This window comes from Petaurus breviceps, unplaced genomic scaffold (assembly GCF_028583685.1).
Source record: "Petaurus breviceps papuanus isolate PSGF00001 unplaced genomic scaffold, PetGlider_PUasm1.0 221, whole genome shotgun sequence".
Lineage (NCBI taxonomy): Eukaryota > Metazoa > Chordata > Mammalia > Diprotodontia > Petauridae > Petaurus > Petaurus breviceps.
This window is the reverse complement of record NW_027185877.1, coordinates 3,740,965-3,767,704: the sequence shown is the minus strand read 5'-3', so window position 1 is coordinate 3,767,704 and position 26,740 is coordinate 3,740,965. Positions and strand designations below refer to the sequence as shown.

Genomic DNA, 26,740 nt, shown 5'->3' with positions numbered 1-26,740 from the left:
AAGCACACAGAGAAAATCTACTGAAAAGGAAAGGCTGTGATATTTTTTGCTTTGTTAAAGTTCATGTTGTAGTATTATTTCTTTTTTAAATGTTAAATCTGAATAGTTTGTGTTTGATTAATTTATTTGAGCAGCTAAGTGGTGCAGGGGATGGTGCTACAAATGGCATCTGGAAGACCCGAGTTCAAATTCAGCTTCAAATACTTACTGGGTGGTTTGACCCAGGGCAAGTCACTCAATCTCCCACAGCCTGAGTTTCCTTAGCAGTGAAATATAGATTGTAAAAGCATAACCTCCCAGGGTTGTTGTGAGCAGACAAGCATTTGTAAAGCATAAAATAGCATATAATTGTATATAATATATATATGCAGTCGTATATAAATGTTAGCTATAATTTATTATTATTAGTCAGGGTTCCAGTTTTAATTAATATTTATTGAGAGTATAAATGAGTTTATAATAAAAATGTATGTGTTTCCTTTAGAGTATTATATAAAGATTATAGGGCAGCTAAGTGGTACTGATGGGGTACCTGGGGTCTAGGTCAATTTGTGATCCGGACCTTGGCCACGGACCCCATCCCTTGAACCATGATACCCGGAGAGGCAGGGAAAGCTCTTCGCCCCTCCCCAGCGGGAAGTAGCTCGGGGAAGCTGAGATCATCGTCCTGTACCCCCAAATGAATTCGGGTGTCATCTGTTTAAGGGGGGAATGATGGGGTACCTGGGGTCTAGGTCAATTTGTGAAACCAACTTGTGAAACCAGTCTGTGAAATTGTAACTGCAATTTGTATTGTAAAATTGTTATCTGTAAAATTCCTTTCCCAACCTCCGACTCTGCCCCTTCCCCCTATCCACACTAGGCCTAGGCAACACCTTGGGAATCCTTTGTTCTTACTTAATCCCTCATGTCTCCTCCGGTCTGGCCCAAATCCTCATGTCTCCTCCAGCCTGGCCCAAATCTTATCTAAACTATCTATGCATTGAGGTCCCTTCCCTCCGGTCAGCCCAGACAATGGCAGCCTTACCCTTTAAAAGTAAAAGCATGTACCCCTCTCACTAGCAGGTCCCCTAAAGGACTCTTGCTGGCTGTAATGGCTTATTAATAAACTTTCTCAACTCTAACTCCAAGCAAGGCTGAGCTGAATTCTTTCCAGACGCCCTGTTGAACCTATCGGGATCCCGTCCCCCCCCCCCCCAACAGTACAGTGGATAGAGTGTCCAGCCTGGAGTCGGAAAGACCTGAGTTCAAATCCAGCCTCAGACACTTTACTAGCAATGTGACCCTGGGCAAGTTACTTAGCCCTGTTTGCCTCAGTTTCCTCATCAGTAAAATGAGTTGGCGAGAACAATGTCAAACCAATTCAGTATTCTTGCCAAGAAAACCACAAATGTCCAACTCTTTGTGACCCCATGACTGAAAAGGTTGAACAACAACATTAGTCTTGAGGACCAGATTTGGAATTGGAGGACCTTTGTTCAAATGGTACCTCTGCTACTTAATCCCCGGGTGACCTTGAATGAGTCCTTTAATTTTTTTGTCTCTCAGTTTTCTCATCTGTAAAATTTGGGGTTGGACTATTAGGAATTCCTAAGTCAATGATCACTCCCACCAAAATTTTTTAAATATTGATACTTACTTGATAGCTTTCCTTCTGTGTGTGTGCACATGTGCGCATGTGTGTGTGCCCACACACACACATGCATAGTTGAGTCACTGTGGTTGTGTCCAACTCTTCATGATCCTATTTGGGGTTTTCTTGACAAAGATACTGGAGTGACTTGCCATCTCCTTTTCCAGCTCATTTTCCAGATGAGGAAACTGAGGCAAATAGGGTGGAATGACTTCCCCGGGGTCACAAATCTCTGAGGCTGGCTTTGAAATTAGGCAGATGAGTCTTCCTGATTACAGACCCAGTGCTCTATCCACTGTGCACCTAGCTGCCCCCTTCCAAGTAAGGACACTATAAATGCTCATAAGGTAATAGAGAAGTTCTGGTTGTAGTATTTCTAATTAGCAAAGCCCTTTGTTAAAATTTAAAGGCAAGGGTTATTAAGGTTCCTGGGTCCCTGATGCAGTTTTAGGGAAAAGGGAAAAAAAGGGGGAGGGGGGGCAGAGGAGGAAAAGACAAAGACTGAAGGTGTCTTTGTGCCAAGTTGTTAGAAAAACCACTGCAGGGATCTGGCATTGGGAAGCTTTAGCCTGGCCCTTTCTAGTTCTCTTGTGTAAATACAAAAAAAAAAAAGCCTTTTGTGCTTCCTTTATTTGTTACACAAAGGAATCATTGCTTACAGCCAGCTGCTTTGCAATTATAACCTTGCAAAGAAAGCATAATTTAACATCAGAATTGCCTAAGGGAAATAGGGCTGTTACAGCATTATAGAGCATTAAGGGGCTCTATGACATATTATTACATTCAGTCCCCAACTCACAAATAGGTTGTATTCCAAAAGTTCTGTTGAGTCAGTTGTTTGAAATTCAGAATGTGTTTTTACCTGGGTTTAAATCCTGTTTCTGGTGCTTGCCATCTAAATAACTTTGGGCAAGTTATCTAACTTTTCTGGGCCTCAGTTTCCTCATGTGTAAAATGGAGTTGGACTGGGTCTTTGAAGGCCCTTCTCCCCAATGAATGTTTCTATAAAACAATTGTTATAAAATGACGTTTAGGTTCAGAGACTAGCCCATAAAATCCCAAAACATAGCTAAAATATTCTTCAGTTAGTTGCACTAGAAATAATAGGAAAGCACCCATTACATTCTGAAGGAGGCCCATTCCACTACTGGATTGTTCTAATTGTTTCTCCTTAAAAAGAGCCTAATTATGCCTCTTTGAAACTTCCTTCTCATTTCTCTCAGTTCCATGCCTCCTGGGCCACATGGAACAATGGCTTTCCACGTCACAGCAAACAGCTATCCAGTCCTCCCAGAATTTTCTCTCTTCCAGGCAAACTATCTTCACATGTGTCCCTATGCCCCTAAGGGAAAAGAAAGGAGTTGGAGAAGAAGAAACTTTCCCCACTAGGGATTACTGGGTGGTCTTCACAGCCCAGAACTACTTGGTTGATACCTGCCGGTAAAGAATGGGGAAGGAGAATGAAGGTGTCTTGGAGCAAGGAGTATTTATAGTAGTTTGTATAAGCAAATGTTGATAATATATAAAATGTGGGATATTCAAAGTGGGAGGTTTACAATGAGACAGTACCCATATGCTGGATTTTATGTAGTCTTTTCAAATACTCTGGTAAAGTAGAGAGTAAATTAAAAATTTTCCCCTCTGTGATACCAAAATACTATTGTAATTTTACTATTAAAAAAGAGGATGAGTTTCAATAACAAACTACATCACCAGAAACTTTTTTTCCTCAAGAAGTAGGAACAGTTTAGGAGACACAAAGATATATCATAGGTACATATTGAACCTCTGAAAGAGATGTATGACAGGATGTCAGAAAGGGGAATTATGGTAAATCATTAAAGAATAACTAAAATAACATCGAATGTGACAAAAAAAAATGCATTTGGGGAGTCACAGATAGGAGAGGCAGGAAGAGGGACAGGAGCCTGACAGGCAAGGAAGAGAGGAGAATGAAAAGAAGGAGCATATTAAATACAATCCTCTGCTTCTAGAATCCCCTGGAAATTAACATCCCACAATGACAGCTGGCCAGCTTCCCTACTTATTCTGTCCAAGGAAGTAGAGGGATATTTTGATTTTCACCCCAAAGAAGTCATTCCATTTTTGAGGGTAGTTTTACAAAGAGACACCTTATTATTGTGTCAGAGAGAGATTTGAACCATCCTCTTCCCACCCCAAACAAGGAATCTCTCTGCCTACTATTTGATGCAAGACACTGTGTTAATAGGATGAGAATTTAACAGCATAAGGGTTTTTTCATTTGAAAATTAGGGAAAGGGGTGGCTAGATGGCACAGTGAGTAGAGCACCAGCCCTGGAGTCAGGAGGACCTGAGTTCAAATCCAGCCTCAGACACTTGACACACTTACTAGCGTGTAGCTTTGGGCAAGTCACTTAACCCTAATTGCCCTCCAAAATACAAAAACAAACAAACAAACAAAAAACCAGAAACTTAGGGGGAAAGGACCCTTTAGGACTCATAGATTTGAAGTCGGTGATTAATCCACCATCACTAACACCTCCTCCCCTCAGTAGTAGCCATGTGTGCAACTGGGGGAGGGGGGGGGTTGAATGAAAAATAAGTGGGCAGTGGAAGCATAAGGAAAGAAGAGAAGAGAATTTTGAAAAACCATTTGAACATGTTTCATCTGTTGTGTTTGTAACACAGTTAAAGTCATAGTGACTATATTATTTTCAAATAAACACACAAAATGCAAGTTATGATCAATCAGTGGTCAAGTCTGCCAACAGGTCTTAACAAGAAAGTGATAGCAGGCTACCCATTGTCAGGAAGTCTACCATGCAGCAGCAGTAATATGAGCAAGTAATGAATGACTTATTTCTAATACAATACTGTATGGTTACATGATGCAATACTGCATCATCAAAATATCAATGCAAGAAAAAAACCACAAATTTACAATAAATTTTAAAATTTAAGATGTGTCATTTGCTTTTAAAATATTTTTTATCTTTTTGAAATGATGTAATTTTTTTTAAATGTTCAAACTTTAAAGAAAATAGATTTCCATAGGGGCTCTGAGCCATTTTTTTTTTAAGAGGACAGTAAGCCAAATAAGTTTGAGCACTTCTGCTTTAGGCAATCCAGTGTCTAAAATTCACTTATACTAAAGTATAAGCACAGAGCAGCCAGGTGGCACAGTGGCTAGAGTGCAGAGTTAGGGGGACCTGAGTTCAGATGTGACCTGAGTCACTTAACCCTGTTTGCCTCAGTTTCCTCATCTGTAAAGTGAGCTGGAGAACGCAATGGCAAACTACTGTGGTATCTTTGCCAATAAAATCCCAGAGTCACAAAGAGTTGGACATGACTAAAAAAAACTAAACAACAATGACACAAGTATAAGTGTAATTTTTCTGATATCATAGGATCATAGGGGACCTATGAAGTCACCTTAAAAAGCCATCTAGTCCAACTCTCTTATTTTACAGTTGAGGAAACACAGAGTCCGAGAGGTGACAACACATATTCAAGTCCATACTGCTAGAGCAAGGAAACTTTTATTTTCCAGAATCACACAGTTCTGGGCATAAATCAATGCCATCACCAACAAACACAAGTTAATTGCAAATACCAGTCACCTAGGGTTCTTTTCCAGCTTCCATAAAGCCTGAGATAATCTATTTCTTCATTCTTAAGAAGCTAAACAAATTTGGATCTTTCATACACTTTAGCCTATTTTTGAGATCCCCCTCCCCCATAGATCTTTATTAGCTGGACTTTCTGTGTTTCAGAAACTCAATAAATCATAGCTTTGACTCACACGGTATCCAAAACATCTCAGTAATAAGATTCAGCTTGGTATTCCTGATATCACTTTATAGCCATGAATAACTTGATCTGTTGACTTCAGGAGTGGGAGGAAGCTGAGGGGGCAGAAGGGGAATGGGGAATGGAGATCTTGAATTAGTTTAGAGTCTCCCACACTAATATTATCTCATGTAAAAGACTTTGAAAGAGCTACTTCTGTTCTGGTTCCTATCACGCACTATTAAATTTTTTACATTACAAATAAGATGTTAGGTATGGAAATATGAGCCTCTTAAATCCATATCCATCCTTTAACTCCCATCTCAACCTTCTACAAGCTTATTCTAATTTCTTTTGCTGTAATTATCTCTAATCAACCAATCAGGAAACATTTATTAAGTCCCTACTACGTGCCAGGTACTATATTATGCTATGGGGACATTAAGAGAAAAATGAGTCTCTGCCCTCAAGGAGATTACATTCTATCAAGGGAAACATATACACATATAAGTATATGCAAATATATACATACATATATATATATATACACAGGTCAATATTAGGTAATTTAGGGGTGAGAACTGAGGAGTTAGCAGCTGGTAAAAGGGTTGGGGAGGTCAGGAAAGGTCTCATAGTAGTACTTGAACTGAATTTTGTGAACCTTAAAGCACTATTTGGGTGCAGATTCAATATGGCCCACTTTCATTAGTGATACAAATGCTCAGATCCCTTAAGAATCTGGCCAATGTGGCGGATTTTTAGAATCACAACTACTTCCTATCAGTGTTCTAATAAACCTTGTCTTTGACTGGGGGGAAAAAGTACTACATGGATAATTATTATTATCTAAGGCATAGGTTCTTATCTTTTTTTAAACCCTTTTGGCAGTGATACAAAAATCTATGGGGTCCTTCTCAGAATAATGTTTTTTAAATGCATAAAATAAGATGTAGAGAATTACAAAGGAAACAATATTGAACTCCAGTTACTAGAAAATATTTTAATAGCTCATATGATGCATGGTTAAGAACCCCAAAGTGAAGGTCAGTTTCAGCTCTAGAATCCTATTATTGATTGAATGAATGGAGTTAATCAGTTGTTAAGGAAATAAATAGGCCAGCTACTGGTCTAATCCAGTTTAACAGCTAGAATAGAATAATTCATAGGTACTCCTTGAACCATTTCAAAACAAGAAGAATTTTAAGATTAAACTTTACATCAAGATTTCTGTCCAGTTCCTATTTTCAGTATTTAATTATATCATGAATACTGAAACGTGTGTGTGTGATATACATCCATATTTTCTGGTTGTGTTATGCTCTAGAACATTGGTATTTAGAAGATAGTTTTATTAACCTTCATGAAGGTCATTGCCTTGTAAACTAAAATAATCATTTAATAAAAAAGGAAAGAAAATCAATTTTGTCAAAAAAGATCATTTTTCAGACCCATTTAACTTTATTCATGGCCTTTTACAAACTTAATGGTTTATATATATACACCCTCCCTATCTTCAGCTATAGCTTTCAGAGCAGAGCCTTAAATAGAAGTTTTTTCACCTGGGGAGGAAAAAAAAAATTGGGAGCGTTGTAGAACAGTATGTACCAGAGGCACAAAGGACATACCAAATCTGAGTACAATCATGCTGAGAAAGGGCATTGTTTCACACACTCACATACACACACACACATACACCCCAAAGGGTGGAAGGGAGACAAACCCTAGGAGAGGGGCGCCAAAGGAATGGAACCATTGGAATAGCAAGCCAAATCCAGAAAGAAGTGATCTATGTAGCTGCACAAGCCATCAGAAGATCATATGGTCATGTGCAGAGACAGCATTTGTCCAGTGGAAGAAATGCTATCCCGCCCCGCCCCCTCATATGTTGGCACCCTGGGACAAAACTCTAGTTCTCCAACTTAGTTACAACTCTGTGTAAGAGTAAGGATGCCTACAACCACCTGGTCCATTCAAAGGGCTTAGATAAAAGCTGGGAATGATGTGGCCATGGCATCACAAGAAACTAAAACCACCATCCCTCTTACAAAAGAAAGGAAATTTTTTTAAATTGAACTAGCTTGAATTTGGGGGTTGAGGGGAGAAATGCCACATGGTGAATGAGAGATGAGAGTCCAGAATTCATAATGAAATAAAGTTGATAGGTGCAAGATGGCCCCTCCTATCTGGACACATTGTTGGAATGTATTGGCTGCTCCGTATTATCAGAAAAGGAAATTCTTTCTAACTGCACCAATGTTTCCTGGAAGGAAAAGTTAATGTACTACAAAGTAGGGGGAGGCAGGAAGACATTATAAAAGAGGTTTAACTTTCTTACCGAGTTATACATTTTCCTTTAAGAGAAAAAAAAAGAAAAGATAAATGAATCCAGGGAAAGAAAGCAAAATGCCCTAAGCCCTACACAGCTTGAGAGTAGAGATTTCATTTGCAATGAAATGTTTGACTGTGTCCTTAAAGGAGCTAAGGCTTTGGGGTTTGTTTGGTTTGGTGGGGTTTTTTTTATGAACTTGGCAGAAAAGATGCCAAAGCACAGCTACAATTACCCAGCTCTGTGTTTAGCATCTTTCCCCATGCTGTTTATAAGCTTCAAAAAAGCCAATTGGCTCCTGGCTGCTTGGAGTTGGGACTGAGCTGCTGGAGTTGCCAATGGGGACATTAATGGACCTCATTAAAGTCTATTTTGTCATTTCAACCAAACTTTCTCCTTTTAAGCAATCAACAGGACTTCTAAGGCTCCAGGAAACTTTGAGTTCATGAGATCGAGGATAATTTGCTTTCTGGGAAAAGTAGTTTGTAGACACCAAAAACAGAACATAGAAATCACCTATTCTTATTTATTTAAAATATACAGATTTGCTTTGCAATGCAGAAGGCCCTGGCTTAACGCCATAAATAATATTCACAGAGGGACAGCTTTAGAGCTGGAAGACACCTTAGAGGCCATGAGAGGTTAATTGACTTGTCCAAGGTCATAGAGGTAGTAAGAGGCAGAGCCCAGGACCTCTGGGTTGCCTTGGCCTAATATTTTTTCCATTACACAATATATCCCACTGTTCCTAAAAAGTTAAATGGAGATCAAAATTTTAAAAATCTGATCACAAAATGTGTGATGAGGGGGCACCGTTGAATGGAATCCTGTGGCAAATCCTTTAGGGAAGCAAGGTATCATTGCCTCATTTATATGTAAAATGTCAAGCAGTCTATAAACGGCATATGTTAAGAGCTCTCTATGGTAGGTGTCAAACACTGTACTAAGCACTGAGAATGGAAAGAAAAAGGTAAAACACTGTCCTGTCCTCAAGGAACTCACAGTATAATGGGGGAGACCAACATGAGAATCACCAGGAAGACACAGAGTAGATGATGTATTGAGGGGGGATGCCATGAGCAGCTGGTGGGACTGAAAAAGGCCTCTCAAAAAGGGGAAAGCTTGAGTTGAGTAAGGATAAGCTCATTCCAGGTATGGGAGACAGCCAGTGCAAAAGTAGGGAGATGGGAGAGGTAGTGTTATACAGGAGGAATGTTGTTGTTGTTCAGTAGTTTTAGTTGTGTCTGACTCTTCGTGACCCCGTTTGGGGTTTTCTTGGCAGGGATACTGGAAATGGTTTGCCATTTCCTTCTCCAGTTCATTTTATAGATAAGGAAACTGAGGCAAACAGGGTGAAGTGACTTCCCCAGGATCACACAGCTAGTGAGTGTCTGAGGCTGAACTTTAAATCAGGTCTTCCTGACTCCAGGCCTGGGGCCACCTATTAAAGGTAGAAGCTGACCAGTAATCTATCTTCCCTGGCACTTTCACAGTTTCTTTAACTGGCTGTAGAGCTCCAGAAGAATTCAACTTATACTTTCATTCCGTGCCTCAAGAATGGAAACAGAGTACCCATGTAAAGCCCAAGAGTCAGGCTCAGGTTTTTGCAGAACCATACTCTAGGTCAAGGACATTCTGTTGAGTTCAGATGGCAGAGACATTATGTTAAAGCAGATTCCCCACGGATATTAGCATCATTCCAAAGTATCCTTCAGCAATGAGCCCCTACCATAACCCTGCAGGGCTTCTTTTTCCAACCACCAACTTCTTTCCACCACAATACTTTTCCAACTACTTCAGACTGTTTGGTGTTCTAAGCCTTGGAGTTTAGAATTGGGCAGGACCTGAGGGAACAACCCCCACCTTGTTTCAAGAAGTTGAGAGAGTCCTTATAGAACCTAGAGACTCCACTGGACATGGCTTTAAGAACTATACCATACTCTCGTCCATGAACTATGAATAGTTTTCAGGGAGTGCTTGAACTTGGATTGGGAAAATGCAAAATTCAATATAATTGCTTTCCTTTATGCATTTAAAAAACATTATTTCAAGTGTTCTATAGGCTTCACCAGATTGGCAAAGGAGGGCAGAATACAAAAAAAGGTTAAGAATTCTTGGATTACTCCAATCCAATCCAATAAACATTTATTAAACATCTACTATATGCCAAGCTCTGTGCTAAACACTGGAGATACAATTCATAAAAAGTAATAGTCCCTGCCCTCAAGAAGCTTACAATCTAATAGGAGAAGACAACACACAAAAGGAGGCAGGAAAGTTGGGGAGGGAAGGAAGAACAAGGGGATATCCATGCATTAAAAGAAGTTTACAATTCCCCTCTCTAGCCCTCCAATCAGAGGGGAGAGGAGGCAGTAAGGGGTAAAGGAAAAGCCCTCCCTAAAATAAATCCCAGCACAGATCCTCTGACCTGTTTTGCATCCTTTCTGCAATTCATTCTCTCTTTTAACCCAGCAACCATCAGTTTATTTGGACCCCTGCAATAAACTTGTGGGAGAACATGGTCAAGAGTCATGTACGATGTGCAAGCTGCATCACTCTAGTGATATCTAGCTATATCCATGTCATTGGGAGCACAGACCCACTTGAGCATTGAGAGCTCCTTACCCCTAGTAACTTTTTAAAAGATGTCTAGGAATGAAGGGCAAGTAGCAGAGGATTATGGGAAACTGATGTCACTTCCCTCAGGGGACCTTCTCTGATTCTCCCAGTTGCTAGATCAAACCAATCTTATTCAGAACAGACCAGTGCTGTAGTCTGCCAAGACCTTTTTGGATCCTGACTCCATCATCTAATACATTAGCTAATCTTCCCTGTTCTGTGTCATCTGGAAATGTGATAAGTATGCCTTCTATGCCACTATCCAAGTGATTAATAAGAATGCATCCTGGGGCCAACCATAGATCCCTAGGAGATTGTACTAAGGGCCTCCTGCCACGTTGATGATGAACCATCAATAATTTATTCATTGAGTTTGGTCATCCCCCAGGTTTGAATCCATTCAATGGAACTGTCATTTAATCCATATCCATCCACAAGAGATAAGGAGATACTTGATCAAAAGCTTTGCTAAAATCTAAGTAAACTATTTCCATATCATTCCTCAGTTCTGCCAGATGAATAATCTTATCAGAAAAGAAAATGAGATGAGTCTGGCTTGACTTGTTGAAGCCATGCTGGCTTTTTTATAATCACAGCTTCCCTTTTAAAATGTTCAATCTTCTCAGGTATCTCTTTAATTCCATTTTAGAACTTTCCCAAGAATCAACATCAGGCTCACTGGCCTCTTTTGAAATCTGAGATGGCGTACTCCTTTCTCCCATTTTGTGGTACCTCTTGCATTTAAAATATTACTAACAAATGACTCAGCAGTCACATCTTCCAGTTCTTTCAGTATCCAAGTACAGCATTCCATGGGGTCTGGTACCTTGAACTTACTTGTTCAAGGCCAACTAGACGCTGTCTGATTTTTCTCTTTACTTGTCTTAATATCAATGGAGTTAGTCGGGGTTTTTTTTGTTCTGTCATTTGCAATGCAAATGTAATCCTCCTTGTCAGAGAAAAGAGAAGCAAAATCAGAATCAAGTGACTGTGCCCAGTATCATCCCATCTACCCCCAAGGTCCTAGCCCTTCTTTAACCCTCATTTTTTTTCTTCTAATACAACTTTTTTAAAACATCTTTTTCTTTTTGTTGGCTTCAGCTTCCCTCATCGGGTTCAGCTCATTCTGAGATTTAATATTCCCGACACTGTTTTTGCAGATGCCACCAGACTCTTATATTCATCTTTTCTTACCTGACGTTGCTTCTTTCTTCTATACATTTCCCTTTTTTTAACTAGACTTAAGATTTCATTGATAGAGAAAACTCTTCGATGAGGAAACCTTTTATACCAGCAGTTCTCAAACATTTTGGTCTCAGGATCTTTTATAGTCTAAAAAATTATTGAGAACCCTTCAAAAAGCTTTTGTGTATGTGGGTTATATCTAGTGATGTTTGCTACATCAAAAATTAAAATGCCTTAATATTATTATGAAAATAGTTTTGACTTTGCAGGTAGACAGAAGGGGGTCTGTTCTGTGAAGTTTGGATTCAAAGGACTGCACTTGAGGACCTAGAGGGTCACATGTGGCCTCAAGGCTGTCCCAATTCCTAGTCTAACCCATCAATATAATCTAACTCTTTTGGGCGTCACAAACCTCTTTGGCAGATTGATGTAATCTATGGACCCCTTCTGCGAATATTTTTAAATACTTTAAAAATGAAACTAATTATATTTACTTATATTTAGTGAAATAGAGTCAAAATATGCTTGTTAAAGTTCAGATCCCAGTCTAGATTTTAGAGAAACCCAGATGTTTTGCATATAAGGAAACTGAGGCCCAGAAAAGCATGAGGAGCAGAGGGAGAATGAGAACATAGCTTTCAGCTCTCAATCTAATATTCCACACTTTCCACCCATAGATTCTAGTTACTCCAAATTCTCTGACATGCCTAGAAATGTCAGGGCTTCAGAGTCAGACAAGAAAGGGAAAGAAAGCTGTGGCACCTTGTATACAGAAAGTCAGTATAGCATCATGGAAAGAGAAAAATAAGTCTGGATTTAGATTCAAAAGTTGTTTGTTATTCAATCATTTTTCAGTCATGTCTGACTCTTCCTGACCCCATTTGCAAAGTTTGCCAAGTACTTTTTTTTTTATAACCCTGTAAAAAAGGTTGTAAAATTTTGTGATTTTTGTTACTCTGTGTGGGAGTCTTTGGGGTTTTCTTGGCAAAGATACTGGAGTGGCTTGCCATTTCCTTCTCCCATTCATCTTATAGATGAGGAAATTGCAGCAGACTAAGTGACTTGCCCAGGGTCACACAGCTAGCAGTTGTCTGAGACCAGATTTAAATCCAGGAAGATGAATCTTCCTGACTTCAGGCCAGTCAATCTATCCCTACCTAGTTGGCCCTAAGAGTCAAAGGACCCGAGTTCAGTTCTGCCTTTGCCATTTACTACCTCCAAGATCTTAAGCAAATCTAAGGCCTCAGTGTCTTCATTTATAAAATGAAATGGCCAAACTTGATGTACCCTAAAATTCCTTCCAGATGAAGATCTGTGATGCTTTGATGTTAGTTTTAAGACTGTTTGTCGTCTGGGCCTCATTAGGCAAACCTGACTTGTTTCAGCCCTGGGATGTGACCATTGCTTGTTTTCATGGCTGATTTCACAGCAAACAAAGAATAGCCCAGAGAGACGTTTGGGATTACCATGGCAAATCAGTCTCTTTCCCCCAGTGCCAACCATCAGGCTCCTTTGCCCACATGAGTTCCTGAGCCCTAGTGGAAAGACTAGATGTATTTAAACTTGGAAACACAAATGCCTTCACTGGCTTCAGACCCATACCCATCAAAAAACACAAGTTGACAATCATTGTTACTGTAATTGTGTTTATTTGTAAAGGTGCCAGGGAGGGAGGGAAAGGCTTTACCGGATAAACAATGCCTCTTGTCCTCAAGATATATTCATAGTGAAAAGGCCAAATTCCTTAACATTCCTGGATGGGGCTGCAGATGTATCTGTTTACACTGGGATTTCTAGTCATTAAGCAGCTCTTCATTAAGGGACTGATTGCTGGCTCACCAGCTTTGGTCTGTGTACACGGGAAGGGTTTGAAGGGTTGCTTCCCCCTTGGAAATTTAGAGAAACCAGAGGCCTTGAACTCTTACAGAGAAAATTAGCATGCATCCTCCCTCGGGCTGATTTGGCCATATAGAAAAAAATTAAATAAAAATCCTAGTCAAAAGCCTTGCCCCATATGGTATTCAGACTAGTATTTGCCCCAGTGATCCCTTGTAGAAAATGCTAAGGGAACCTCAGGTTGGCCAGTGGAGGAGAGGGGCCTCTCTCTCCCATGACTTTTGCTTTCTTTTTTTTTTAATTTATGGAATAAAGCAAACATTTCAATAACAGTGCAATAAAAAAGGATGATTGCACAAGAAACTACAAATCTACTATACACAATTTGCTATTTCTGTTAAATACACAACAAAATTATCACATGATTTTTTTCTTCCCTTCCCCACCACACCCTAAAGATAACCACCATTAGTTGCAAATAGGGGTGTATGTGTATGTGTGTGTATGTAAAATTATTCCATACCTACTTCTATTTATCAGTTCTTTCTCTGGATACAGATAGTGTCTTTCCTTTTTTGTCCTTTATAGTTAATTTGGTTGTTTATAATAGCCAAAATAACTTTTGCTTCATCCTTGAAAATAGAATCTTGAACATTGAGATGATATAGAGGAATATGGCCCTTATAAAGCTCTTAAAATCTGGGAAACAATTCTCAAAAATATTTTTTTTCAACTGCCCCCATGATTTCATTAGAGTGGTATACTCCCAGAGAGGAGACTCCCTCCACTGGTGCAGATGAGTTACTTCTCCACAAATCTTAGAGACTTGAGAGTTAGGGGGAGTAGGAGGCAAGGTAGAGGATAAATCACTTTCCCCTGGTCACATACCTATCAGAGATGGAATTTGAAACAGATCTTCCTGACTCCATGGCTAGCCCTCTATCCACTATGCCAAGTTATCTTTCTATTTATGATATTTTTATTTTATGATATAATTATTTATGATATTGATATATATCACATGATATAATTATTATTAGATTATATTTATAATAATGATGGTAAAAGCTAGCATTTCTATATGGCACTTCAAGATTTGCAAAGCACTTTGCAAATAAGGGATCGATTTATCCTCACACCAACCCTGGGAGATAGGTGTTGTTATTATCTCCATTTTGCAGATGAAGACATTTTTACTGAGGGATATTAAGTGACTAGCCCACAGTCTGGGGCAGAATGCAAACTCAGATTTTCCTAACTCTAGGTCCAGCACTCTCTCCTCTGTACCACTTAAATACACTAAAACTATATGTTTAATTACAAATATATTATTTTAAATTAAAAAATGATCACAAAATGCTGAATTCTACACATGTGTAGAACCTAAGTTCCTTGACTGCAGAAACCGTGCTGGTTTTGTCTTTGCATCCTTAGCACCTCAGAAAAGTAGGTGTTTAATAAATGTGGGGGATTTTTTTGTTTGGTTGGTTTTTTATTTAAGCCTCACATTCACCCCCATAAGATAGGAACAAGTACCGGTATTAGCATCCTTATTTGTAGAGGAGGAAAATGAAACTCAGGGAAGTCTAATAAATTGCTGAAGGTCATAGAACCATAAATACTGAGTTGGAAAGTACCTTGGAGGCATTCATGTTCAATTCCCTCATTTTATAGATGAGGAAACAGACTCTGAGAAATTATTTACCAGGATCATAGTTTCAGAACTGGAAAGGACTTTAGAGGTAGGTGAAGATTAAGTGACTTGTCCAGGGTCACATTGCTAATAAGTATCAAAGATCAGATTTGAACCTAGGTCCTCCTGATTCCAATTCCATCTACAGTAAGAAGCAGAGTAGATAGAGTGCTGGGCCTAGAGTCAGGAAGACCTAAGTTCAAATCCAGCCTCAGGCACTTATTAGTTATGTAACTATGGTTGAGTCAGTAACCTTTATCCCCCTCAGTTTCCTCAAGTGTAAAATAGGGATAATAAGAGAAACTCCCTCCCAGAGCTATAGTGAGAATCAAATGAGATCCTATTATATCTAAAGTGCTTAGTACAGTATCTGGCGTGGAGCAGGTGCTAAAATTTTTCCCCACATGGAAGATACTGTTATCAAAGTCTTTAAAACTAAATTTTAGCATGTTACCATGTACATAATAAGTACATGCTTGTTTCCTTCCTTCCTCTTAATAGGTTCAAAATCCATTATAGAGCTGTTTCCCTGCAGGGAGGTACCTGTCTCCTTTACAAGATTCCACCAGGAACCAAGATAACGTGTCCCTGAATTCCTAACTCGGTGTTCCATTTGCTTTCCTCAGATCCCTATGTGAAGATTCACCTGATGCAGAATGGCAAGAGACTGAAGAAGAAAAAGACCACAATTAAGAAGAATACACTGAATCCCTACTATAATGAATCATTCAGCTTTGAAGTACCCTTTGAGCAAATCCAGGTAATGTCAGCACACCTCCGGACCTCCAAAATAGCCAACACAGACCTTGTAGGGGAGCTATGCCTCCATTAGCACCTGTGTTCCCATTCTCCTCCCGTGATACTTAGGAGACGCCCAAGGACTGCCTTTAAAGAGAATCAATTTGTCAACCAGGCCCCACCTTCTCCCTGAGTCCCCTTCTTACTCCTGCCCCCAAATACAGGGAAAAACAAAAAAGACCAGGCATGAGTTATTTTATATTGAGCAGAGATGAAATAGCAAAAAGAAATCCAGTAATGCTGATAGATTAACAAATGCATCCACAATGTTTAGAGCCCTGAGAACAGATGGGTTTTTGTCCCTTTTTCTCAACATTGTATAAAATATTTCATAGGCTAAGGTCTCCCACTGCATCCTGGGCCATCTCTAGGTGTCCTTATCAGTATCTGGCCACTGGACCCAGATGGCTCTGGAGGAGAAAGTGAGGCTGGTGACTTTGCACAGCCCTCCCTCGCTTAAATCCAATTCACTTACAAGTCATGGCATCGCCTTCCTGATGGCATGTCTTCTTTGAGAACGAAGGACAAACCACACACAATTTCCCTCCCCAGCTCTTAACAGCCTATTCATAAGAGAAGTAAGAGAAATTTGTTGTTGTTGCTTGTATGTTGTGTGGTATCTTTCATCTTTAATTATTATAAAAAATGATTAAGGGTCACAAGAGGTAAAAAAGAATAATTACTTAGAATTTTATCTCCTTGGGACCAGCTGGGAATAGATGTCTCGGTATCTACCCAGACAGCAAGCCACCCTTTACCTTTTAGCACTAGGAGGGAAGAGGGAAACAAGCAAAGAATTCTCCATCCTGAGCCCTTTAGAATGAGAAGTTGCAGCCACACTGATTCTTTGTGATGGCATCATTGGAGGCCTTTTCATGTTTGCAGTTTCATGCTTTGTAATGATAGGATGCAAATTCCAGCTTCTGACAGGCTCTCTCTAGATGGGAGCCTTCTCCTGCTGCTTCTCAGTGGGTACCAGAGTCAGATTGTTGTACTTAGAGCAACGTTATTCCTCTATTTTAATGAAATAATTGATATAGGCAATCCCTTCAATACCAAAATAATTAGACCATGAACAGGAAGGGAGGCCTCTGAGCTAAAGGGGAATTGAAAAAGGTACAGAGTGGATTTTTTTTTAATTTCCCATCATCCTCTGAGCAGTAGAGGTTGATTTTCTTATTCCTGAACATTGTTTTTTGGATATAGTGCCTTATCAGTACATCACACCTTCATTCTCTTTAGAAGGCTTTTGTCTTCTGGAGGGGGACAAGGGACTTACACAGAACAGAACAAAAAACAAATGGACCCATATCCTTGATTACCCTATGCCATAATAATTTGGGGACAGGTAGGGGCCACAGTGGATAGAGGGCTGAGCATGGATTCAGATAGACATCTTCATGAGTTTAAATTTGGCCTCACACACTTACTAGTTGTGTGACTCTAGGCAAGCTACTTAATGCTGTTTGCCTCAGTTTCCTCATCCATAAAATGAGCTGGTAAAGGAAATTGCAAACCACTGTAGTGCCTTTGCCAAGAAAACTCCAAAATGACTTCACAAAGAAAAGGACATGACAAACAATACAGAAAAACAACTGAGCGACAACAACAATAATTTCTAGGTTGCACTATATGGGCCCCAAGGTCAATCAGTAAGCATTTATTAAATTTCTATTATATACCAGGGCTGGGTATACAAATATGAATAAAAAGGATGATAGTACCTGACCTTAAGGAGCTTATATTCTTTTTTTTATTATTTTTTGGTCTTTATTAATTTGTTTGTTTACTTTTAATTTTACAAGATTCAGTTCCACAATTCCTTGAGTTTCAAATTTTCTCTCCCTCCCTCCCTCCCTCTCCTCCCCCCACCCATGGCGGCATACAGTCAAGTATAGGATCTGCAAATACTTTCACATTAGACATTAGTCAGGTTATAAAGAAGGACTATATCAAGATGGAATGAACAATGGGAAAGAGGAAACAAAACCGAAAAAGAAAAAGAGCGGGTAGTTTGCTTCAATCTGGATTCAAACTCAGTTCTTTCTCTGGATGTAGACATCTCTCTCCATCATGAGTCTTCTGGGGTTGACTTATGACCCTGCATTGCTGAGAAGAGTCCAGTCTATCAAAGTTGGTCATCACACATACCTTGTGTCTGTAATTGTGTACAAATGTCTTCTGGTTCTACTCTTCTCACTCAGCATCAGTTCGTATAAGCCTCTCCAGCTAAATATGAAGTCCATCTGCCAGGAGCTTATTATCTAAAGGAAGAAGACAACATATAAAATAGAGTTGAAAGTTTGGGGCAAAGGTATTTACAACAGGGGCAGTGTGGTGAAGTCTGGAGAAACTTGTGTTGAGCTTGGAGATGGATGGCTATCCTGAGCCCTTTCTCAAAATGGAGGCTCTAATTGGAACTCACCAATGGGAGAAGGGGACTTCCGGGGTAGTGGAATGTTCCAGGGTGAAAAAGCAGCTGAAGTATGGTGGCAAAGTCCAAAAAGGGAGAATAGATGAAATCAGGTATTGGAAGAGGTTTTTTAACCTACAGTCAGGTAGGTAGTACAGTGGATAGACCGCTCACTGGACCTAGAGTCAGAAGACCTGAGTTCAAATCCAACCTCAGGCATTTTCCAGCTGTGTGACTCTGGCCCAAGTCACTTGTCTTTCCATTTGCCTCAGTTTCTTCATCTATAAAATGGAGACAATAATAGCACCTATCTCCCAGGGTTATTAGGAGGATCAAATGAGATAATAGTTATAAAGCACTTAGCACATAGTAAGCCCTATATGTTAGCTTTATTTTTATAATTATTAGCTTTATTATATTATTGTATATATTATATATAAAAATTCATTTATAATTATTTGCTTTATTATATTATGTTATATATTATAATACATTCTATAGTTCTGTAGTGATATATACTGTATTAATAATGATTATATAATAATTATATATAACATTATCATATTGATTATATATTATTATCATATTAATTATTAGTAGTTATAAGGGATTATGCTTATACTATGACCATCGTCTCTAGGTTTTCAACCTCTGAGTCCAAAAGGTGGGTTGGTGACCTTGCTCATTCACCCCAGCTCACCTGCTTGTCAGTCTCAGTCCAGTCCAGGTATCCACTTCTGTCCCATAAGGGGCTAGAATTTCAGTTGACAATGACTCCTAACCTCATCATAGCCAAACTTGAGTCAATGAACTCAGATGAAAAACTGCTTTAGATGCTATTGGCAGATCTCTAAGATACCCAGTTTCTTCCACCAATTTATTTTTCAATGTATGTTATTTGTGCACTTTGGGGTTCTGACTAAGACCTTATTCCTATGGTAACTAAAACCTTCTGGTATCTTTTTTAATTCTGCAAAACAAAATAATAAAAGGGCAGGCATTGAGATTAAAAAATACTACAGTCTAGCTTCTCCTTGGGGCAGAAATTCTACACCACACTTAATATAAATTCCCTTTTTTTAAGCCATCAATAACAGACAAAGCAAGTATGTTGGAACTGAAACACATACACACATTAAAAATAAAATATATGTTGTTTATAGGAAAAGGACATGGAAAAGATAGCATTTTGTCAAGACAGAGATGTGGAATGTAGACAAAAAGCATAAAAACAATGTTTATCTTGTTCTTCCTTTTTCATAGATACAGACTCTTTAGGGATAGCTGTCATTATATTCTTCACCCCCTATTATGCAAGATAAATGAGTATTCCATGCAATAAAAAGGACACTGTAGTTTCCTCCACTCTGAGTTCCCTAAGACCATCACATAGTATGGGATGTATCTGAAATGCTTTCTGGGCTAAGTAAAGCCAGAGTTTTTTAAAACTAGGAATGACACCTTCAGTGAAGAAAATCCTGCCAAGCCTTTCTTCGTTTGGAGGTCTCATCTTGAGTGCTCCTAGAAAAGTACATGCCTTTACAAAATCAACAGACTCTCTCCTCTCCTTTCCTCTCTCCTGCTGCAAACATGGAAATTTCACATTAGCTTTTAAGGAAATAAAGGCAGTTCCCTTTCACTGTGATTGCAATGCAATGGATTGCTTTGGAAAATGTAGCCAGAAAGGTTCTATTAGAGAAGAGGGACATGTGACGTGTTTTTAAAAGCATTTTTTTAAATGTAGCCCAAAAGGAAACTTCAGGGTTTGTTTTTCATCTGTAAAATGAGGGACTTGGGCTGGGTAACCACTAAAGTCCCTTCCATTGTGTAATCTAACCATAATCTGACCAGTGCTGTCTGGTTTTGCTTTCCCCACTGTGGAAGAAACATACCACACTCTCCAGTCATGATTCCCTTCCTAGCTGACTTAATGCAGCCCTCTATAATGAGGACTTGAGGACTGAAGGGAGAGATGCACTTGTGTTGGCTCTACCGTCACAGCAGAGCATCTTACATTTTAACTTTCTGGATACACCATCCGTAGCAGGACAATACACAGAATGTAAAGTTAGTCGAGCAAGGGCTTCTTAAGCATTTACTATGCAGCAGGCACTGTGCTAAGCTCTGGGGATACAAAGAGAAACAGTCCCTGTCCTCAAGGAGCTTAAACTCTGAAAGGGAAAACAATATGTATATAAAGAGATCCGTGCACAATAGATTTATGCTTGTGTGCTTCCAACATGGCTGAATCTGTGTCTATACCTGGATGTGCCTTCTGTAATCACTTTTTCATTCCCTTAAACTGCCTAGGTCCTGCCCTCAAATATACCTCCTCCTTAACCTAGCTATTATTTTTAGTCCTAATGTCAATCATATGTAATTTTAATTAACGAAATATTCAATTGAGGAAAATATTGAGGGTCATTATGTGCCCAAAGAAACAATACCTCAGTGTAGGGAGAAAAAAACATTTAAAAATATATTAGTTGCTCTGTTCACATAAGGTAGATAGAACACTAGGCCTATAGTCAAGATCTGAGTTCAAATTTGCCGTCAGACATTTACTAGCTGTGTGACCTTGAGTAAGTCAAATAACCTCTGTTTGCCTCAGTTTCCTCATCAGCAAAATGAGAATAATAATGCATGTACCTCTCAAGATTGGGGGGGGAGAAGTTTCCCTAGGATAAAATCAGATAATAATTGTAAAGAACTTAGCATAGTGCCTGCCACATAATAAGTATTATATAAATGTTAGCAATATATTATTTAAGGGAAGAGAACATATACTCTATTCAAATAAATTCACATAAGAGATTTTATCAAGTAATTTCTGGTTAACTTGAAGCACATCCAAAATCTAAGTACTAGATGTTACCAAGAATAGTCTCATATCCTCTTATTAAATTCCTTACACAATCAGTACTTTGCACATAATTAGACACATAGTAGGCATTTAATGATTACTCAATGCTTACTTTTTTTTTAAGTCTGAATAATTTTTAAAATACTTTTAATAGATAACTGTTATCTTTGCATCAATTATTTCCCATGTCCTGCCCAGACTGAAACCCTCCCTTGTGACAAGGAAAAACGAAAAGGTTGCCTCAATAATATTTTCAGTGTTCTAGCCTAATAGTTTACACCTCCTCTATGATAGTAAATCACATGACTTTTTAAAATATTACTTATTTTGTCCACAAAACAACCATGTTAATCACTTTTTTTTTATGTTGATCTAGCTAAAGCAGAGTAAGGTTTAGAGACTTGCCCAAGGTCACCCAACTACCTAGTAGCTAAAATGAATGAATGAAAAAGTATTTATTAAATGCCTACTATGTGCCAAGTCTGTGTTAGCTAAGTAAGAGCTGGGGGATATAAATAAACAATCCCTGCCCTCCATGAGCATATTCTCTACTTGAGGGAGACAAAACATAAAAGGAAGTTTGACTGCAGGGCAGATGGAAAGGCCCGGGAAACCCAAAGGAGTAACAGTGGATGAACAGCAAGGCCCAAGGGTCCTTAGGCTGCATCTGTAGGTCAAACCAGGAATTGTGGAGTCTTCATTCCCAACCATCAATCATTTTGGCTTCACCTTGCCTGATTTCCAATCCCTGTGAACACAGGCTACTTTATCAGGAAGAGTTTGGTCCCTGTCCCCTTGTAATCTCCTTGTTCTTTTTTTCTTCTCTCCCCTTTTAGAAAGTGCAAGTTGTGGTAACTGTTTTGGACTATGACAAGATTGGCAAGAATGATGCCATCGGCAAGGTCTTTGTGGGCTACAACAGCACTGGTGCGGAGCTGCGGCATTGGTCAGACATGTTGGCCAATCCCAGGCGACCTATTGCACAGTGGCACACCTTACAGGTAGAGGAGGAGGTGGACGCCATGCTTGCCGTCAAGAAATAAAGGGAACAAAAGAAGCCTTTCTGCATTTGCCCACATAGTCTCTCTAGCCAGTATCTGTAAATACCTCAGTAATATGGGTCCTTTCATTTCCAGCCATGCATTTCTAACCCAAATCAGTGGTCCTTCAAATCCCCTTTTAATTTGCACAACTTTAAATGTAGAGAGCCCCCTAAGACCTTTGCCACCCTACTGTCCCTCAAATCTACTCTTCTTTTAAGCAATATGATGTATAGATAGAGCATGACAGAAATTATTTATTGTATCACACTGTTGTATATACCAGTATGCTAAAAATTTATTTCTAGTTTGTGTATTTGTATGTTGTACGAGTTTCCTAATCCGTGTATATCTAGATGTTTTTAATAAGATGTTCTATTTTAAATTATGTAAATTGACTGAGATATAGGAGAGCTGATAATATATATTAGGGTTAAATATTGTATCGTCTGCATTCCAGCAAAATTCCAACTTGTAAGGCACTAGTACAGTTACAGTGATATCTTAAAGGACATCAAATCTGAGCTTTCAACCGAACCATTCAAATAACTGGATACTCTCAACACTGCACACTTGGAGGGGGTAGATCCCATTTTGTAGAATCCTTTTACAGGCAACTTAGCATGATCTGAGCAGCTCCACAGCTGACCTCAAGGAAGCGTAGCCACAAGCCAGTAGAGTACAGTAATCCCTTCCACATCTCGACTTTTCCCATCACAGTTTTGATATATTCTGGGTTGGCATAAGAAATTAAATAGGAATTCTTTGGGAATTTTGCAGAAGCCGCTGATGACATGTGAAGGACAACAGATGACACAGAAAAAGTTTAGAAACTCAGAAATGCAGGATTGTTATTTTATTTTTTTAAAGGCATTCCGGTAGACTCTGGTATCATACAAGGAATGGCTAAGTCCTTATATGATTTCCTAAAGGGAAATGAAGGTGATGGGTCTACCCCTACAGATTTTACATGGATTTTCCATATCATAATGGAGGGCAGGGAAGCTATGCCCCTAATCTCCTCGATGTGGAAGGGATAACTGCATAGCATTTGTTTGTATATACTTTAAAAAGCTGAAATCCCAGCTTTGTACTTAACGGATGAGGAAGAAGTTGAATGGGAGAGAATTATTTCTTACTATTGCACCCAGAGTAAATAACATGATGGTGTTTGGTGTGTATGTGTGTGTGTGTTCATGTATGTCCATTGTGGGGATTGGGGGGGGGCGGGGAAGGGAAAAGGCTGGGAGGGGAGAAATCAGCAATTGTGAAACACCACCTGACCATCCAAGAAGATGCTCTCCATTCTCACCTTTATATAAAAATGTGCATCCTGGGAATTCTGTTGGGGATTTCCCATTCTGGATGAACTCTTAATGGGTTTGCACATTAAACTTTATAACAAAATATTTTATTATACAAAACCAGATTAGGAATGCAGAATATTTTTCAGCACAGCAATCTGTGCTTATTACACAAAATGACTTTGTGGTCAACAGTATTGTAATCCCATCAAGACAAAAAAAAAAAGGACGAAATTTAGCCATAGTTCTGAATGCACTTCCGTAAAGCCAAAACAGCTAGTGATCTTTTTATATGCTCTTTATACTGAAATGAGTTTTAATTTGTCCTTAAAAAAACAGATGAAACTAAACAAAGAATTAAGTTCTAGAAAACTGAAACAACCTCTTCTGTATACTAGATGCTCATTTCAGAAGGAGTTTTTAAATGTTTTCAATGTTATTATGTAGTAATGGCACTATTATGAAGCTATTTGTCATTCCATAGGAGTCTTAAAAGACTGCTCTGTGTATCACTGTGACTGCCATGTGTGCTTAGAAATCTAGTTTTCTCAGTGGATAGCAATCAATTTATTCTGTAGTGATATTGTTATAATACTGCCATCCCCTTCTATACTGCACTGCCGAAGGCCCACATAGCACTAACAGTTCTAGTTACAAATGGACCAATCCAGAACTGAAGAGCTACGCATTGGACAGGAAAATTCCAGAGAATGGGTGGACCACACAGCATATTGTTGAACACTGTGCAATATTCCATACCTTAGCCCACCCTGGTATGTCATTGCCTTATTAAATGAAGGGCAATCTACCATCTCATTCTGCATCTAGTCCCTTTTTCCACATCACTTCAGACTTTTTTTCTCTTTCTCCCAAGACCAAATTTTGAGTTGACCAGGACATAGCGATAATTCTAATGAAAAGAAAGCTTGTTTTTTCTGACAAATCAGAAACATATAATCTTGGCCTCACATTCCAAATTTGCTATACTTATCTTCATACCAGCATGCCATGTTCCTCACTAACTCCAAGGAAAATCAGCTAGGGCTGCCAGACAAAAAAGACTGTAGGCATTTGCAGCTATCCCCCAATGAGTGGACATCCTTCCTTTATACTTTCTTGATAAAGGATAAGGTAGGTCCTTTTGTTGTTCAGCCCAGTCAAGGGAAAAGCCACCACACTCTGTGGAACTGGGACAAGCACAGAATGAAAAATAAAGATTGGGGAAGGAGGGGGGACAGTTCTCTCTTCCAACTTTATCGTCCCTAAGCCATAATTTCCCTTACGTTCATTTCCCATGGAAGAGGCATCCTGTGAGAATAAATGCCTCTGTGTAGGAAGGGGGAATAAAGGTCCAACAGGACTTCTTTTAATCAATTTTAAGGGACCAAACCCTACCAAAGAGAGGGGCTAGAGTGACTTTTAGATTGTTGTTTGTGCATAACACAGAGATTTAACTTCATCATATCCAGCTTTGAGTTGTTCATACAGAACCCAAAAAAAAAGCAGGTTCCAGTTGCCAGATAATTACACATTCTCTATCGCGTTAAGTACTCTTAATGTGTTCTCTTCCAACACTGCCAGACACACTGTTGCCGTTGTAGAATTGGTTGGTACTCTCTGCCATCATGCCCATGACAGTGACAAAACCTGCTTTTTTGACCAAGATGACCATCCATCCTCAGAAAAGCCACATGTACCTTTCTGACAAAGCTGTGTAAAGTATTAGAAATCTGATGCTGTAGAGAGATCCTAGTTGCCTTCGTGTATATTTACTGCCTGCTTGAGTGTTCCTATATGTGGGTTTTCTCTGTATCTTGTAGAAATGTTGGGGTGTTCTATCCTGCCATAATGGCCCGTGGCCCACGAGCCAACAACTTTAGCTGTATCTTACCTTCATTTTTTTTGATGAGGTGGTTAAAATTTTGTTTCACTTTGTGTAGTGAACCCCATAGTAGTTTTCTGATTGTTGTTACCAATGACTTGACCTATTACGCAGATATTCAATAAAAATGTTTTATTTCCTGTTGATGTCGTGGTGTTTCCGCTCTTTTCTTGCCCCCTCCCCTACCCAAGTAGCTCTTCCTCTTTTCCTAAGTCTATGACCTATTACTTTGGGATCCCAGTGGAAGCATTTGGGAAGCTGAATAAAAGCCCACAGATGAATGCCAGCTTTTGTCTCACGTCGATGAATACAGAGCTCACTACAGGGAAAACAAAGCCTGATGAGGATTTGGCCCTCTTTTCCTAGCATTCCTCGGCAGTGTTATTCTCAACATGTGTTTCTCTGTATTTATGGGCAATTCATTTGGCCCACCTTCAGGCTTTCTAGTGTGCCCAAAATATGTCCTCCGGGGTTCTCTTTCAGTAGCTGGCTGAGTCACATACGCATATCTCTCAGCACAAAATGGGACTGAAAACAATCTTTTTAATTCCATCACCATTTTCAGAAGGAATGATAAAACATTGTTTCCCACCTAAAAGAAGAAAGGAGGGTGGGGGTGTGGAGCGAAGAACAATTCAAAGCCACAGCATGGAGAGAGACTGCTTTGGATGAATAAAATACCTACTGCAGAATTTCTCTTCTTTGATGAAGATCAAAGTGAGAATTTTATGATTTTTTTCATTGGCTCCAATCACAACTAGACTGAACCATGTTTTTTAGAATGAGTTTTATCACTTTTCTCACTAGTTTTCATGCCACCCATCACCAAACAGGCAGTAATTAAGTTAAAGTTATTAGACAAGTGAGGGAGAGGGCAAATGGTCATACCACGCAATAAGAAGTCATTTGGCCAAATGACATCTAGCATACAGGAAAAGAAAAAGCACTGTACCAGCTTTGTAAGATTGTTTTCAGAAATAAATTACTATAATTAAAACTGGCTACATGTAAGCATTTATGTGATTTAGTTTGCTTTAAATAATCAGGTTGGCTTAAAAAAATGCTAATATATTGGGACTACAATCAACTTTTTTGTTTCAAAATAGGTTTATGAGAATAAATACTACTCAAAAGTATGGTAGAAACTCATTCGCTAAAGGCAGTCTCCTTGCCTCAATTTGTAAGCAACAAATCTGAGAGTGGGAAAGAACCTCAGAAGGCCATCTTCATCAATCAATAGAAAACTGACTAATTATTGTCAGCAACATACCCAACAAGTACTTTCTTCTACTTGGCAATCTGTCTAGGAACCACAGAACTCCCTCCTTCCAGACATGGCTTATGCCAATTTTGGACTGCTTTCATTGTTAGGAAATT

The 26,740-nt window shown here is 39.1% G+C and overlaps 1 protein-coding gene across 4 annotated transcripts in view; it reads left to right on the top strand.

The window, feature by feature from the left end:
* The window catches only part of SYT1 (synaptotagmin 1), a 766,356-nt gene extending 740,847 nt beyond the window's left edge, over positions 1-25,509 (top strand). For all 4 annotated transcript variants that reach the window (XM_069094803.1, XM_069094804.1, XM_069094805.1 and 1 more), the window contains 2 exons: positions 15,690-15,823; positions 21,974-25,509. In XM_069094803.1, coding sequence (XP_068950904.1) covers positions 15,690-15,823; positions 21,974-22,180 — 341 coding nt within the window. In that variant the 3' untranslated portion in view covers positions 22,181-25,509. The remainder of the gene's footprint in view (positions 1-15,689; positions 15,824-21,973) is intronic.
* The last annotated feature ends 1,231 nt before the right edge of the window (positions 25,510-26,740 follow it).